We start from the raw sequence: 15,158 nt of genomic DNA on the forward strand, positions 1-15,158 counted from the left end.
AGATACAGGCGATCGTTCTTCGTCGTACAGTCATTTGCCTTCCGCCTATTATATGCCGTGAAACCGAACTGCCGACCGAGAAGGAATGAGAATATGTGCAATGCGTGGGCCAAATTCCCGAGGGCGCTATGGTTCAGTCTATGATCTTGGCCTATCGAATTTTGTGCGAGCCAGTAGTTAGTGCACGCAAATCTGGATAAATCGAAGATAAGTCGTTAGTTTCTGGCTGGATAAAAATGAACAGAGTCGCAACCTACTCCGCTCTCACACGACAGGCCAATACAGCAAGCTGTGGGGTCTCCAAAAGGCGCAGAGGCATCGCATGTGGAATTGCCCTAGAAGAAATTGGTTAGGCGGTTAGTACGAGAGTCCCTTGTTTCTCATCTTGCTGTGTTAAAGCTTACCCCACGGCAGACTTCCTGGGCACGAGGGAAGGCGTAAGTGCCACTGGCGAGGAGGCCAAGGACGAGAACGGAGAATCGCATTTTGATCAAGGGAGTTGAATTGATCAAAGGTCGAGCGTGAAGTATCTCTAAATAAAATCAGACCGAGTTAGCAGTGAACCAAAGCGAAGTGTTGAGGGGAATCAAGGGATGCAGCGCGATTCCAACAGGCAGGATGACACTTCTTTCAGGAGCGAGCGTTGCGAAGTTGCGAAGAGTAAAATAGAGCCACAGAGGAAGCTCAAACAACGACATACCAGATTAATATTCGAGACAGAGACAGATATGTCAGACCCGAGCAATAGTTATTCAAAGAATGCCGGGTCACTGGGGTGGAACGTCTTATAGCATTCCTAACGATCCGCTGCAGGAGCAGCGCGACCGCCAGTGTCCGCCACGCACTCATGGAGCAGGCCCAGCAGGGGCCAATGCTGGGCCAATCCATGCAAGTGAAACATCGCCGCCAAGGAAAGATCTACAAGGGGAAGCTGGGGGCCGATCGACCTACGCTGATTGGGCAATCAGGTGGGCTGGGTAACAGAAGGTCTCTTTGACGGGCAGTGGCAGGTCTGGCTGGGCTGGTCTTTACAGTATTTACCTCGCAACATTCCAACCAATTACTATTGATAGTCCTATGACCGATAGGAGACTTCTGCAGTCTACCGTGAACGGGAAATATCCAACTGGGGAGGAGGGTTTCTTGAGTGAGTGGCTTCCGCCTCGTGCGCGTTTGACAAGGTGGCTGGTGCCACCCGAGATCTTGTTTATGTTCACATTGTGACAAAAATAGTTTACTCATTGGGGCATTAAGAACTGCAATCTAACCGATAAGCTAGCGCCTCTCGAAAAATCTGTGGGTCGTTTAATGAAATTCGAGGAAAATCAAGTTATGATGCATTGGACAAGAACATAACAGCACGATTCCTGATCGCGGCCCTTGTCAGCGATCATATCTTGAAATACCGAAGGACAGACCGGAGTCATAAGCCACCTACCAGCCCTTAGCTGTCCGAGTAATAAGATCTCATGTCATCCTGCAAGGCAGATGTGGTGGTCTTGTTTGCACTTTGTAGTGGGCTGGTGCATGCGAGCCAAGACTCTTGGCGGAGGATGGACAGCGTCGATTGCGAACTGTGGAAGCGGTGTAATTGTGGGGCTGAAGAAAGGGGGCCAAAGTGTTGGTACTGTATGTCATCAGGCATCATGATGATAGTTAGCTATGTACGGAGTACTTGAGTCAGAAAAATAGCTTAAAGTGAACAATGATGCATTGAGAAACACTCAGTCACACTTGTTAAGAGTCTCATTCAACAGCTTGGTTGTAGGGGGGCCGGTTCTCCCATGTCAATTCTCCGTCTAGACCCATGTGGACATGCGGAGTGTCGAACCACTTTGTAGCCCTGGTCTTGGAAATATCTCGAATCCATGAATGGGAATATTGCCGGGAAGTATCCAAATTCCGCAGCCTTATTCCCGCATCGCTTGCCTCATTTTGCATCGACAAAACCCCGAATGCTGAGCCATCTCCCTCAAAGGGTGCTTCAAGTCGAATTTCGCGTAGATGGGGGGCGGACCGCAGTTTGCGCATGCGGATCATCTCTCGTACACTTTCGACAAGAAGGTCAAATTCTTCCCGGCCCTCAGGAATCATGATATGTAGTACTTGGAGAGATTCTGGTAACCTCTTGTAAAGCGCAATGTTGGCATTAATGACCCAGGTTGTGTAGTCAATCTTCGGCCACTCATACTGGTTCCATTCCTCGAGTTTTCCAACAAGATATTGAGCCGCAATATGAAGCGAAGTCAAGGTCTGGAACTCCACTAGATTCACTGGCCCCACAAACCCATGAAAAAAGACATCGGTATTATTGCAATAGGATAAAAAGAGAGATTTCAGCTTATGGTGAAGAGGTTGTAAGGCATGCAAAAGGTCGATGTCGATGACATTCTCGACTCGTCGGGTTCCCAGCCACACTCGAATGCAAATGATTGCAGGGAAGTGCACTGCCTCAGAGTGATTTCGAGAGCACGTGGCTCGTAGAAACATTCCATGAGCTGAAGATACACTAGTGATTGAAATGGACGGTTTCTCACATGGTATTTCTGCTCAGTCCCTATCAAGTCAAGTTTCGTACCGTAGAAATAAGACAGGGTCTGAATTGTACGCATTTCAACTTCAAGGCGAGGGGGGGAATTGGAGACTTGAGGGTTTTGAACAAACAGGCGAGTCAGAGACCCAGGGATGGGCCTTGCGCCAGAAAGATCTTTCCCTCCAGCCAGGTGGTTCAACAGGGGTATTGTGAAACCGCTGCAGGATTTGGCGAATGTCTCAAGTTTGAATGTTCTTAAAGCAGGCAGGTGTGCAAGTAGAACCGCGAGCTGGGGATCGCTATTACAAGCATTTGCTTTAAGCGTACCCTGCCATCGCCTGCAGAAATCCGACCACTGTTTTTGATCCATCGTATCCTCAGGCTTCTTTAGGATTTGCACCGCATCTAGTAGACGTTGGAGGTCAGGGTCAGCTTTGGTTGTTATCGATTGGTGTTCCATCGCGTCAGGTTGTGGAAGCTTCCGGTCGACCCAAGGCTCATGGAACAAGTCTGAAGCATCGAATGAGCGCACGTGTGATGCCAGGTGCGGATTGTGTAGGATTGTTCGGGTCAGGTTTCGAATCTTCCATTGATATCAATGATAGGAGGTAATGTGTTGTGGTCGACTTACCTGCTGGTCTCCTACGGAGGGTCTCTGAATGTACTCCTGACCATCGTCGCTTGCCGACAACTCAGATAGACCATCCTCGCTTCTCGATGACCCAGACAGACCATCCAGGCTTAACGACCACCCGTCCCACATGGAAATGGGGGCTAATTTGCATATCACTGTGATATGCGAGTAAAGAACCGGTATGAGGATCTGGTGAAGACGCTTAGTATATGTTGCTAAGTTTGCCAAGGTTTTGGTATCTCCCAGTAGAGACTTTGTGATGAGGAGGATGATCTCCACGGGCAGCTGGTTGAGCGCCATATGGACTCTCAGGACGAGGGACGATGGAAAAGAGGAAATGCACAAGAAGAAATGTTTGACAGATGTTGGAGTTGATATATACCAAAAGGGCAGGAGGCTCAAACAAAAAGGATCACGTGACTGGCAGCCATACGACAAGGAAGATCAAAGAACCGTGAAACTTACGAGAATGCATTTCTAAATAAAAATACCGGGTAAGATTGGGTGATTCGGATTTGTTGTTATCTTGAGTTACTTTTATTGTACGGCTTTTGGGCTTGGTGCATCGAGGCCACATACAGCATACATACTACATACTGTAATCTGGGGGCCCGACTGGGCATCAAACCCCACAAAAGCCAGAAAGCCAACAAGTGGGTCAGGTACGGGGATCTAACAGATGACGAAATAGAGAGATGTTGATTTTGGCTTTTCATGGGGGGAATAGAGGCGCATATTAGGGGCAAAATAAGCTACATGCGTACTTAATCTTGACCAAGCCCTTTGTCACGAGCTTATCCCGAAAATCCTCACGCGCAAATCGTTGTTTCCTATGACGGAGATGGGGATCCACGCCGGAAGTTTCCCTCGGGAAAATTCAAATCAACTCTGAAACAATTCTAGACATTTTTCAACGTTGAAACTTCGCCAGGACATTTTTATATAGCGCATTTCACGCCAATCGGAATCTCGGGATCTTTTCAGCCTCTTTTGCATAGCCGCAAAGCGTAAATTCTTCCGCGTTCGGCAGTCTCCGATCCTATTGAACCCGCGCGGCAGGCGGGAAATTCCTAGACCCACCCAAGTTGCCCGACAGATTTTTCTTGGCCGAACTGGGGTAGCATCGAATTCTCTCTTGTAAAGATTTCTTCTTTCATTAACCTGTGTTATTGGTCAATGCTGGTCTTATCGTGTCAATTCACTCGCTAGGGCTGAAATATCTTATCAATTTTGACATTGAAGCCGAGGCCGAGAAGCAACACTATAACTTATCCACCATGAGTGACGAGGAGTCATCCGGTACTGACGGAAAGGGAGTGTTCGATGAGCCCCTCAAGAAGAATGACGAGAAGCCTCTGTCTGCAAAGGACCTGGAGCCCTTTGGCAATGAAGAGACTACGGAGGTTAAGTATCGAACTATGAAGTGGTGGTAAGTGACTGTTCCAAATGTGGCAGATTCGACATTTGAAATTTATTGAAGCTGACCACGTATTAGGCACTGCGGCATGCGTGAGTATTTATCAACAACGGCCCTTTTTATCGCCATGAAAGTTGGTTTTCTAACTGTATGAACAGTCATGATCGCGGAGAATGTCTCCGTTGGAATTCTGTCGCTCCCTTCTGCGGTCGCAACTCTGGGCATGGTACCGTATGTATTGAACTCTTGAATCTTACCCTTGACTTGACTAACCACCTTCGCCAGTGCTGCGATTATGATCCTGTTCATCTCTGCGCTTTCCTGGTATACTGGTTATGCCATTGGCCAATTCAAGCTCCGTCACCCCCATATCCACAGCATGGGAGACGCTGGTGAACTCCTGATGGGTCGTGTCGGTCGTGAAGTTCTTGGAATTGGTCAGCTTCTGCTGCTTATCTTCCTCATGGCTAGCAACATCTTGACTTTTAACATCTTGATGAACGTACTGACCGATCACGGTACCTGTACCATCGTCTTTGGCGTAGTCGGCCTTGTAATCTGTTTCCTTGGTGCCTTGCCTCGTACCATGGAGAAGGTCTACTGGATGTCCGTCATTTGTGAGTATATCCTGCAATAGCTGAAAGGAGTTCCGACCCCTCTGGAAGCAGTTCAATCTCGACTAACATGTACCCAGCTTTCTTGAGTGTTTTGGTCGCTACCATCATCACTATGATCACCGCCGGCGTGGAAGCCAAGGAACACGTCGTGAACGAGGTGACCACGGACGTTTCTTTCCGCGAGGGCTTCTTGGCCGTTACCAACATCATCTTCGCCTACCGTACGTGCAGGCTTTCCCATTTTCACAAGCAATGGGGGTTTTCCGTTAAATAATTTGAGAGCGGATGAGCTAACATTAAGACTGTAGTCGCCCACGTTGCCTATTTCGGCTTCATGTCAGAGACGGAGGACCCGCGCACCTTCAATAAGTCGCTTGCGATGCTTCAGATTATTGACACTGTCCTGTACCTTGTCAGCGCTTTGCTAATCTACCACTACATTGGACCCAACGTCCAGTCTCCCGCTATCTCGTCTCTCAGCCCCGTCATGAGCAAGGTTGCTTGGGGTATTGCTATTCCTACTGTGAGTATCCGAAATAGTTTCCAACTTCATTCTGTTCTATCTTATGCTTTATGGACTTGCTCTGACCATTCTAGACTATCCTCTCCGGTGTCGTCCTGGGTCACGTTGCTTGCAAGTACATATACGTGCGTATGTTCCGTGGTTCCGACAAGATGCACAGCCGCAGTCTACTTTCCATCGGATCTTGGGTCGCTATTTGCATCGCTGTCTGGATCATTTCCTGGGTTGTAGCTGAGTCGATTCCCGTTTTCAACGACCTCCTAAGTCTCATTGTAAGTTCGAGAATCACTTTTCTTCTTTGGAAGAGTCAACTAACGTCGGTTTGAACTACAGAGCGCTCTGTTTGGAAGTTGGTTCAGCTGTAAGTTTGACACTACCTCACCTTCTGCTCGGGCTCCCCGTATCTAACATCCTTTACAGTCGGTCTGCCTGCCGTCTTCTGGCTCCACATGAACAAGGGCCAATACTTCCGCAACTGGAAGAAGGCCGTTTTGACGATTACGAATGTTCTGATTTTCATTATTTCTTGCGCCATCGTAAGTTCTACCCGATTGTGACCAGCTTCTACCTGGGTTGCGGTTCAAGCACGTAAATTTTTCCGTCCCGTCACATGACTGACTTTTCCCAGTGTGGATTGGGTCTCTACGTCTCTGGCGTTGCGATCCACGGCGATTCGGGCTCCAGCAGCTGGTCCTGTGCTAACAGCGCCTGATTGACTAAAAAGCATTTTATTTTTTGGGATAGAGGCGGTGGATGTCGTTCTAGCACGGCATGATGAGGTTGAAAATATGGGTTGTTTAGAATAGGTTCAAATAGAGTTAGATTGTGTATATAATTTAATCTGAACGATTTTCATTTGTTGAAAATTTAGTACGTCACTGTTTAGCCGTACGTATAAGCTAAAGAGCTTCGCAGTCAGCTGCAACCCTTGATCATGCCCGCGACAAGGATGCTCGCATAATAGTGTCATGCGTGACCGACTGTCGCCCATAGAAATACATCGTGTGCGTACGGAAATCGGTGTCACTACGCACAGTCTTGGATTCTTTCTCAAAATCCAATGCTCAGCCACACTAGTCTATTTTTGCGTTCCCCGGGATATCCCTGTCATTACTGGAAGTATTGTAAGGTCTCAAATCTGAGTATTACACACATCGTCATACCTCGGTGCCCCACGCTGTCTTAAGGACGAGCATTAGGCATCCAGCTGGCTAGATCTCCGGCAATGAGGCTGACATTTTTCCTTTTTCCATCGCTGAAAGATAGAAGTGTCGGCCAGGCTGGACAGGCCATCAACCGCGCACACGCGAGCACAACTCAAGCACGATCTGGCAAGCGAGATTTTATGTCTGGCACAGCAATCCATAGGCAATGACACGGGCGTCTACGGGGTCCTCTGCTTCATCATGCCCTTGCATGTAGCTCATGACCATCTCCTGCCCGCGAGTCCGGAGATTGAGGCCATTGGAAATCTCATGAGCACCGTGGTGGCTGGGCAACATGGGTTTTATATGGCGAGGCGGCAGGAGGGGATGTATACGTTTGTTTCGGGATCAAGCTCTACTACCTAGGGATTTCTTGATTTGGTCAATTCTTTCGGAGCGTTGGATTCTGGAATGCTGTATGAGACTGGTGAAAGCATTAGGGTCTGAAGGACTTCAACCATACCCAAAGCAAGATCGAAACCATTAAGGACAACCTATTAAGTCACTTTATAACCTCATTGACGGGACTGTAACCTTCAGAGTGCGGTTGTGTCACGGCTGCTCATGTTTTTGTGTATGTCATGTCCGATCTTCTCATAGTAGTGATTACTATGCACATCTGTTATGCTCCTTGAACTGCCTCCTCAGTCCGTTCTGAGAGTTGGCTGTGTTCCCCTGCGCCATGGCATGCGTCTTATATTGGTCCCTAGGCACTCGGACGACGTGATTCTGTTGAAACCTTTTCGTTTCTGGGAATGACTACCTCAGAGGTCAGCGATGATCCACTTTTAAATCGATATCAGAGAACGCGCTTTCTAGCGACGTAGCCGGCCACCTTGGCTATAGGAGCCAGAGCCCTATGATCGTGTGGATAAAGCTTCACACCTTTCCCTTTTTATCATTTTCACTGGAAATTGGCACGCGATTGGTCGCCGCATGCTGCATGGCTGCGTTGTAAGTAGTGCTTTTTATACCAGCTGTCTTGTCCGCTCCCTTGTATTTGTCATATTTCCTTTCCGTTTTTCATCCAGGAGGATACATCAGGTCGTGGCGGTGAGAGCGCTCCCAAGCCTCCAATTGGGCGTATCTCCGTACTTGAGGTCGATTAAGCCCTGGGTATGTTATGCAGGCTCGGTGGGTCGTTCGACCGGTACGAGCGCCGGGCGACGGCCGGAACAGGGATCGACACGTCTTTTCAGCGACCTTCAATACGGACCTTGCACATGTAGGTGGCCGGCCATTGCCATATTGTAATTACTGGGCCTAGTGATGCACCAGCACTTGCACCGGCTAGGAAAGTTTGAGAATTTTCATGCTACTAAGCTATAATGCTTTCAGGGAACGCCTTGGTACCGTGAAGGATTGGACAAGCCTCTTAATTAGCTTTGTTGCGCCACACCAACGCGGTAATGGGAACCCCAAAAAAGGAAGTCGAATGCGACAACAAATCATTAAGCACATGATTTCGGAGGCCAAGAATGAAATACACCTGCATGTCAAGCCTTATCCAAAGAAAAGCAAATATTTAGGCCCCCTATTCGCGAACAGTATCATTGCCTACAAGCAGTGTATTTAACCCAACATGTTACTGTGGGTTATCAGAACTGCAAGGTATACTTCCCTCAGATTAGTTTAGTAGCCTCACATCTTTTAAAGATTCCTGCTCACGTTTGCACTAATTTTTGGAAATACAAGATCTCTGAGTCCTCACGACTATGGCGAATCGGACTGCATCAAGCTATGACGGGCTTGGCTTCGCTCAGCAGCCTGATGAATATGATCTTGGAGCTCTCGCAGATGTGGTTCCTGTCTCCAGACTTGATGAAAGCGGATTCTTATCAACGACTGCATGTTCTGAAGAAGCACCACCTCAATCCCTGTCTCAATATGCACGAATCTCGACCGAGTTGAGTCGCAGTGAAACCATAACATTATTACAGCGGTAACTATGAGTCTCTGATGCACTTCTCTACTTTATATCTGACATGGTAAAGCAATCCTCCGGAGACCCATTTCGGTAGCATAAAACTTCTCCAATCCTGGTTGCCTACAATTGACCCAAACGATCAGAAATCCCTGACTCTAGTCTCCTATTTATCGCGAAGACACCTTGCCCTAGGTTTACAGCTGGGCCTGACCATTGTTTTTCTTGCTATAAATATATCCACAACAGTATGGGCAACAATACGATATGATATCAAAGGAGACACGGGAACTGTGTTTCAGGGAAGTTGCACCAAGGCCAACCGGCTGAACTCCGGATTCCATTTGGTCATCAATATCTTGTCGACTGCTGTTCTCGGAGCCAGCAACTTTTCAATGCAGATACTAGCCAGCCCGACGCGGGGAGAGGTTGATCGTGCCCATAGCAGAAAGAAGTGGTTCAACATCGGCACTCCCAGCCTGAAAAACCTAGGAATGATCAGCCGAATGCGTGTTATTGTGTATGCTGTTCTCGCGCTCAGCTCGGCGACTCTGCATCTCTTGTCAGTATTTCATCCCCTATTTTACCATGGTAATGTACTGAATACATGTGGCAGCTGGAACTCAGCAATATTCGAATCGTTTCCCTTCATTTCGTACACAACTGTTTTCGTGACAGATGATTACCTAACGAATAACAACCCATGGGGGGATGTTGGAGATGATCATACTCGAGCGCCCCAGACGAACGGACGGGAATTTGACCGGCTTAATGGAACAAGCTGCATTCAACGATACATGGACCCACTGTCAGGCGCTGGGGACATTGTGGTTTTAACCAACCTGCTAGACAATAGTCTGACAAACAACGACTCCACCTCTTTCGTCAAAAGCTTCCGCATTTGGGACACGAGCAATTGGGATCGGTTGCAAACATGGATCTATGATAGTCCCGACTATCCGCATCGTCCATACTCAGAGCGTAAGCTGCTTCCGTATGCTGGCAATTGGACCGTGAATGTCGAAGGTCAAGCTATCCCAGTGGAATATTGTCTCGGCCAGCCAGTCCAGGACCTGAGCAACCGGTGTGGCCTTCATTTCAACACCACAATCATGATAATAGTTTGTGTGATGAACTTTGTCAAAGTCCTAGGCGTTGCTTATACCTGGATTCAATCCTTGCGGGCCCATCGTCGGGAGCGAAGAGCTTACGACTCCACTGCACAGGAGGCTTTGGTAACGATTGGCGATTGCATGCAATCCTTTTTGAATCGAAGCGATGATCACACAAGGCAGATGTGTCTCGTGTCGCAGTTTGACTTTGAGCGGGGAAGCTGGCACAGCAACCTTGCTAGTCGACCATGGCCCGGTCCACTGTTAATTCGCAAGTTCACATTGGCCAGTCGGAGGGTTTGGATCACAACAATCTCAGCGTGACTACTAGCGATGCCTAGGTATATTCTACGGGCTGATCAGGATTTAATGGCTCCAGATGCACAGCAATAGTGGTCATTGTCCTCGCGCTCCTGGGAAGGGGCATTGTACAGCAAAAGAACGAGGGTGTGGAGATGAGCCTGAGCACTTTCTGGGAACCTGGACTCGGTCGTGCTAACCCAATGACCGCCATCCAAATCTTCATCTATCGTGGCCCCTCGCAATTCTGGGGCGCCGTGATCCTCGCAAACTCCTGGCAATTAGAGATCAGCCTGCTCTACCTCCTATACAACACCCTTCTCACCCGCCTCTGCGTCGCAGTCGAATGGAGTCATTACGGATTGGAGCGGAAGTTCCTCCGCGTCTCCTGTCCAAAGGGCATGCAAAGGTCAACGTATTTCCTCTCCCTACCGTTTCGATATAGTGTCCCTCTCAGTGCATGTCTTCTACTGCTCCATTGGCTTGTGTCGCAGAGTGTGTTCCTGGCTCGGTCAACGGCATTCCTGCCAAGCGGCGAACCCATCGATTCGGACTCCTCATCAAGAGCTTGCTACTCCACCATGGGGATTATACTGTCTCTAGCAACAGGGATAGTTCTTATTGTTACACTCATCGGGATTGGGTTCCAGAGGACAATGTTCCTCCTTCCACCGGTCTCGACGTGTAGTGCTGCTATCAGTGCGGCATGCCACCAACCGGAGGGCGACAGTGATGCTGCGTTGCTTCCTGTTGAATGGGCGGTTGTTGTTCCCTCGGACGCGGAGAGTCAGCCGCCAGTTGTTGGACACTGTTCCCTTACAACACTGGCGAATGCAGAAGGGCCGGTTCAAGGATGTCTATATGAGTGATTGAATAGTGGTCTGTGAATTATGTGGTCGGAAGCCAAACACTTTGCTTCCCCAAGGTGGAGAAAGGAGTAGCAGATATCCAATAATCTTTATCATCTCTCCTAAAGATTTCTAATTGATCTGCTGTTATTATAGGCCCCCTCGAAATCGGCTTGGTCAAAGGACACTGCAAGTCTCGTTCCGGCCCCATACTAAACTTTAATACTAGATAATGTATTAACTCCTTCCCCAAATGATCCAGGGGCTTTCAAACCCTGACTCGGTCGTTGCGGAAAGAAATGTCACTTGGGACTCATATCCTAACGATTCAACCCCCAAACCCGACAATCTGACGCAGGACTATCTTTAGGCAGTAAGCCAACCTTTCTTCAATTTTTGCTCGAGTCATTAATTCTATTTAGCAACTCGGCAAATACTTCCAGTCGCGTGACCTCGTCATCGCCGAAGCCGTTGCCTCCAGCTACGGCATCCCTGCGTCGAACTTGATGAACGTAAACAACGTTCGATCTTTCAACCAGACCGTGTTTGGCAGCATCGGCTACGAAACTGGAGCCGCACTAGGAGCCTTCGCCGCAGGGAAAGCAGACGGATCGATCAAACACCTCATCCTAGTCACTAGTGAAGGATCACTTCAATTGACTATCAAGGCCTTCTCCGATTTCCTTCATCACGGACTTAACACCGCCATGCATTGGTCTCGGTATCTACCAATTTGCAATAAGGGTAATTTTACTGACACATAGATGGTGAATTTCCAGATTCCTTCTCAGCAACGATGGCTACACAGTCGAGCGTTTGATCCACGGCATGGAAGCATCGTATAATCAAGTAGCGAGGTGGAACTACAGCAAGGTCTGGGTTACATTTGGACCATCTTTCCTTGCAAAATATTGCCGAGTTCAGACTGGCGATCAACTCCTTGAGCTTTTCACAGATGTGCAGCTTGTCAAGGCTGATTGCACGCAGGTGAGACTCAATGAATATGATATCAGGCGTGGGTACAGCTAATATTTAAATTCATGAGGTTGCGAAATTGATTCTCCACAAGCACGGCGCCCCTATGTCTGTCAAGCTGGCGACTAAGGCAGTGGAGGAGTTCAACAAGATCAAAGAATAAGTTTATGATAGGCTTTTGCTACAAACTTGCCAGCAAATTTCTTTTTATTGAATTAAACTCTAGTACAGCTCTTTCTGTGCTTATCTATCAAATCTACTAAGTTCTTTGCAACACACATGGTATCCCCAACCCATACCTGCCGGGCTGTGGCCCTCTATATTTGTTGGTGTTACCATGTATTGTAGCACAAGAATAATCTCTCTAGATTTTTTCCGTTTAAATGCAACTGCACTCGGATCGAACGCTGCTTACACAGCTGGATTTGGTGAGGGAAGGATTATTATTCGGCAAGGCAAGAACTATCTATCGACGAGACCAGTGGACCAACTCAAAAGCAGGAGGAATCTCACCGTGCGAGGCATACCGGAATAACCAGTTTCGAGCAACATCATGTGCCTGGCCCCTAAGGTGATTTTTGTTTTGCTCTGTCAGTTCAAAGGATTGGGAAATTTCGATTTTGATTGGCAAACTGTCGGGGGTCAAAGCCTCGGCAAAGTCCACAATCTCGATTGGCCTACTGTCTTGGGCAAATGCGCAGAGAATCGTCTCAAGCAAGGAAGTAGTATCCCGGAACTTGTCCTCCCAGCTGAGATGGATGATGACGTGGCAGGAACGCATCTTGGTCAATACGGCAAGTTAGGCTAGTGAATAGAAGTGTAATTTGTCAAAAAAGTCTTACCGCGATATATAACGAGGTAGGTGAGACTCGTAGGCGGGAAGAGCGTGGGTTAGATGACGAACCTTAGACTTTGATCCTGCGACCGAGGATAGGCATGAGCCCGAGAAGTTTATATACATTTCATCGCTACAGATGAGTATTATACGGAGATAAGGAAAAGCTTTTCAATCTTTTCGCAACTTTGTTGTTGCATCAAAGTTCTTTGTGTGTTTTATAGACCCATGCACTTTCGATGATACGATATATATTTAGATCGGCACCGAAGGGAATATTCGTTGTTAGATCGCCCTGTCAAAGCACCAACCTAAGGACTTTACCAGAGTGCTCCGTGTGGAACAAGGGCATTGTGACCCTCTGTTATCGTGAAAGACGGCCAAACTGAAATTCGATAATTTGTTCCCTATCGGTCTCCCCGATTCCTATATGGTTCCTGTACCAAGTCTTCTCTCGGGACCCATCCACACTGGAATGGAGGCAGTGGGCCGTGACTAACGATAACTAAGTTTCGCCTCCCACGCGGGCAACTCCAACCAACTCCGGTCCACCTCTTTCTTTCCCTTCCTTTCTACCCCAGACTTCTCATGCCACTATCTCTCAACATGGATGAGCCTGTTGCAACTGTCATACCGGACACAAGGATGTCAGAATCCTTCAATAACGCCGCCCCACTATTTGAAGAAGAGGCTTTCTTATCGCCAGGGACATTTTCCAGTGCAGACGAGTATGCCGCAAATCCACGTTTCCTCGAATTACAAGAGGAGCTCCGCTGTGTGCTCTTTTCATCCGTTGCCAGCCTCGATCCCGGTGAATACACATCACCAGTTCCTTCAGAACAACCAGATGGGCCCACGAAATCCCGACCAACGTTAGATTTCACAAGAGTCTCTATTCCTAAAATCCGACTCATTTTCTACCTCAAAAACTGGATCACCGAATGCGCGCCTTATCTGGATAAATTTGACGAGTCGCGTCATTTTGGCGTTCACATTCCGATTCTTGCGCAGCGGTCGCCCGCTTTGTTTTATGCTATTCTTGCATTCTCCGCTCGTCAGACTGAGCGGAAGGCCTGTCTTGATAAGGCATACGATAGTCTGGAACTTTACCAAGAGTCGATCCGGTTACTAGCGCCTTTACTTCAAGCGAAAGATCCGAATGTCTTGGTAACGGTTTGCATTCTTGCGGTAATGGAGCTCATGTCCGTTAGTCCACGCGACTGGAGGAGGCACGTCGAAGGATGTGCCGCTCTTTTTGACTCCTTCAACGTGAACGGTTTATCTGGTGGCCACCTTTCTGCTACCTTCTGGACCTATGCGCGCATGGAACTGTGCGGTGCGATCATTTCCGGGGGCGCCGAGTCCACCGTGCTCCCCTTGGAGAAATGGGTTCCCGCCGTACCGGAGACCGCAAGTCCCAGGGAAAGGGAACTCATGATTCGAGACATGTTCTACCAAGACGGCTGTGCATCTCCAGATATGCATGCAAACTGGGCAGTATATCTCTGCGCAAAGACGTGTGATTTATCCTGCCGTCAAACCAGACACGTGGAACTAGGCGAGATGGTCGAAGACACACGCCCCTTCGCCGAGCAGTGGACCTGTCTATGGGAAGAGCTGCAATTCTGGCTTGAGAACAGACCCCCAGCCATGTTACCCATTAAAACAACCGGAATCGGCGGGGGTCAAATATTCCCTGAAATCCTTTTCGCACACTGGGCTGCTATCTCGGGAAATCAACTTTATCACGCTGCTTGCATAATGATGTTGGATATGAAACCCCCTGAGAAAATTCTGCCTCCGGCCAAGCCACATTACTCATCTGTGTGGCACGCGCGCCGAGTCTGTGGGATTTCTTTGACGAATCCTCACTCTGGGAATCTTATCAATGCTATTCAACCGTTGTATATTGCGGGGAAACTTCTCAGCCACCACAGTGAACACATTGAGGTGGCGAAGTTGTTCAAGATTGTTGAGGAGACGACTGGCTGGGGTGCGTTATGGAGGTTGAAGGATCTTGAGCGAGCGTGGGGATATGAGCCGGGTGAAATTTTATCAGCGATTTGAGATGTGAATACGAGTGTTTGGGGTTTTCCCCCGGTTTTTCTGATAAATGGTTGATACCCAAATTTTGTGTATCTAGATGTCCAGTTGAATCTCCCTGTCAGAATACTCGGGACCGGTCGCTGAGTATTCCTGTAATATACATATTGTCTCAAAGTACTTTAAACTGGG

The 15,158-nt window shown here is 48.2% G+C and overlaps 5 protein-coding genes across 5 annotated transcripts; 3 read left to right on the forward strand and 2 right to left on the reverse strand.

Annotated features, from left to right (window-relative positions):
- Nucleotides 1–1,746: 1,746 nt before the first annotated feature.
- Nucleotides 1,747–3,467, reverse strand: N7496_012321 (uncharacterized protein; the record flags this gene model as incomplete). Its single annotated transcript, XM_056705234.1, has 3 exons — nucleotides 1,747–2,264; nucleotides 2,579–3,116; nucleotides 3,165–3,467. The coding sequence occupies 3 exons, from the start codon at nucleotides 3,465–3,467 to the stop codon at nucleotides 1,747–1,749; spliced, it is 1,359 nt and encodes a 452-aa protein (XP_056549132.1).
- Nucleotides 3,468–4,444: 977 nt separating this feature from the next.
- N7496_012322 (uncharacterized protein) lies at nucleotides 4,445–6,436 on the forward strand (the record flags this gene model as incomplete). Its single annotated transcript, XM_056705235.1, has 10 exons — nucleotides 4,445–4,596; nucleotides 4,663–4,676; nucleotides 4,743–4,815; nucleotides 4,870–5,201; nucleotides 5,279–5,422; nucleotides 5,510–5,724; nucleotides 5,799–5,996; nucleotides 6,058–6,085; nucleotides 6,145–6,260; nucleotides 6,353–6,436. 10 exons carry the CDS (start codon nucleotides 4,445–4,447, stop codon nucleotides 6,434–6,436), a joined length of 1,356 nt encoding a protein of 451 aa, XP_056549133.1.
- A 2,208-nt stretch (nucleotides 6,437–8,644) lies between these two features.
- On the forward strand, nucleotides 8,645–12,251 carry N7496_012323 (uncharacterized protein; the record flags this gene model as incomplete). The annotated part of the gene is made up of 7 exons (XM_056705236.1): nucleotides 8,645–8,871; nucleotides 8,924–9,415; nucleotides 9,470–10,285; nucleotides 10,345–11,110; nucleotides 11,536–11,834; nucleotides 11,893–12,100; nucleotides 12,159–12,251. 7 exons carry the CDS (start codon nucleotides 8,645–8,647, stop codon nucleotides 12,249–12,251), a joined length of 2,901 nt encoding a protein of 966 aa, XP_056549134.1.
- A 303-nt stretch (nucleotides 12,252–12,554) lies between these two features.
- N7496_012324 (uncharacterized protein) lies at nucleotides 12,555–12,869 on the reverse strand (the record flags this gene model as incomplete). Its single annotated transcript, XM_056705237.1, has 1 exon — nucleotides 12,555–12,869. One exon carries the CDS (start codon nucleotides 12,867–12,869, stop codon nucleotides 12,555–12,557), a length of 315 nt encoding a protein of 104 aa, XP_056549135.1.
- Nucleotides 12,870–13,529: 660 nt separating this feature from the next.
- Nucleotides 13,530–14,990, forward strand: N7496_012325 (putative C6 transcription factor; the record flags this gene model as incomplete). The annotated part of the gene is made up of 1 exon (XM_056705238.1): nucleotides 13,530–14,990. One exon carries the CDS (start codon nucleotides 13,530–13,532, stop codon nucleotides 14,988–14,990), a length of 1,461 nt encoding a protein of 486 aa, XP_056549136.1.
- Nucleotides 14,991–15,158: the final 168 nt, after the last annotated feature.

The sequence above is a fragment of the Penicillium cataractarum genome, assembly GCF_028827025.1.
Source record: "Penicillium cataractarum strain IBT 29864 chromosome Unknown utg000010l, whole genome shotgun sequence".
Classification (NCBI taxonomy): domain Eukaryota; kingdom Fungi; phylum Ascomycota; class Eurotiomycetes; order Eurotiales; family Aspergillaceae; genus Penicillium; species Penicillium cataractarum.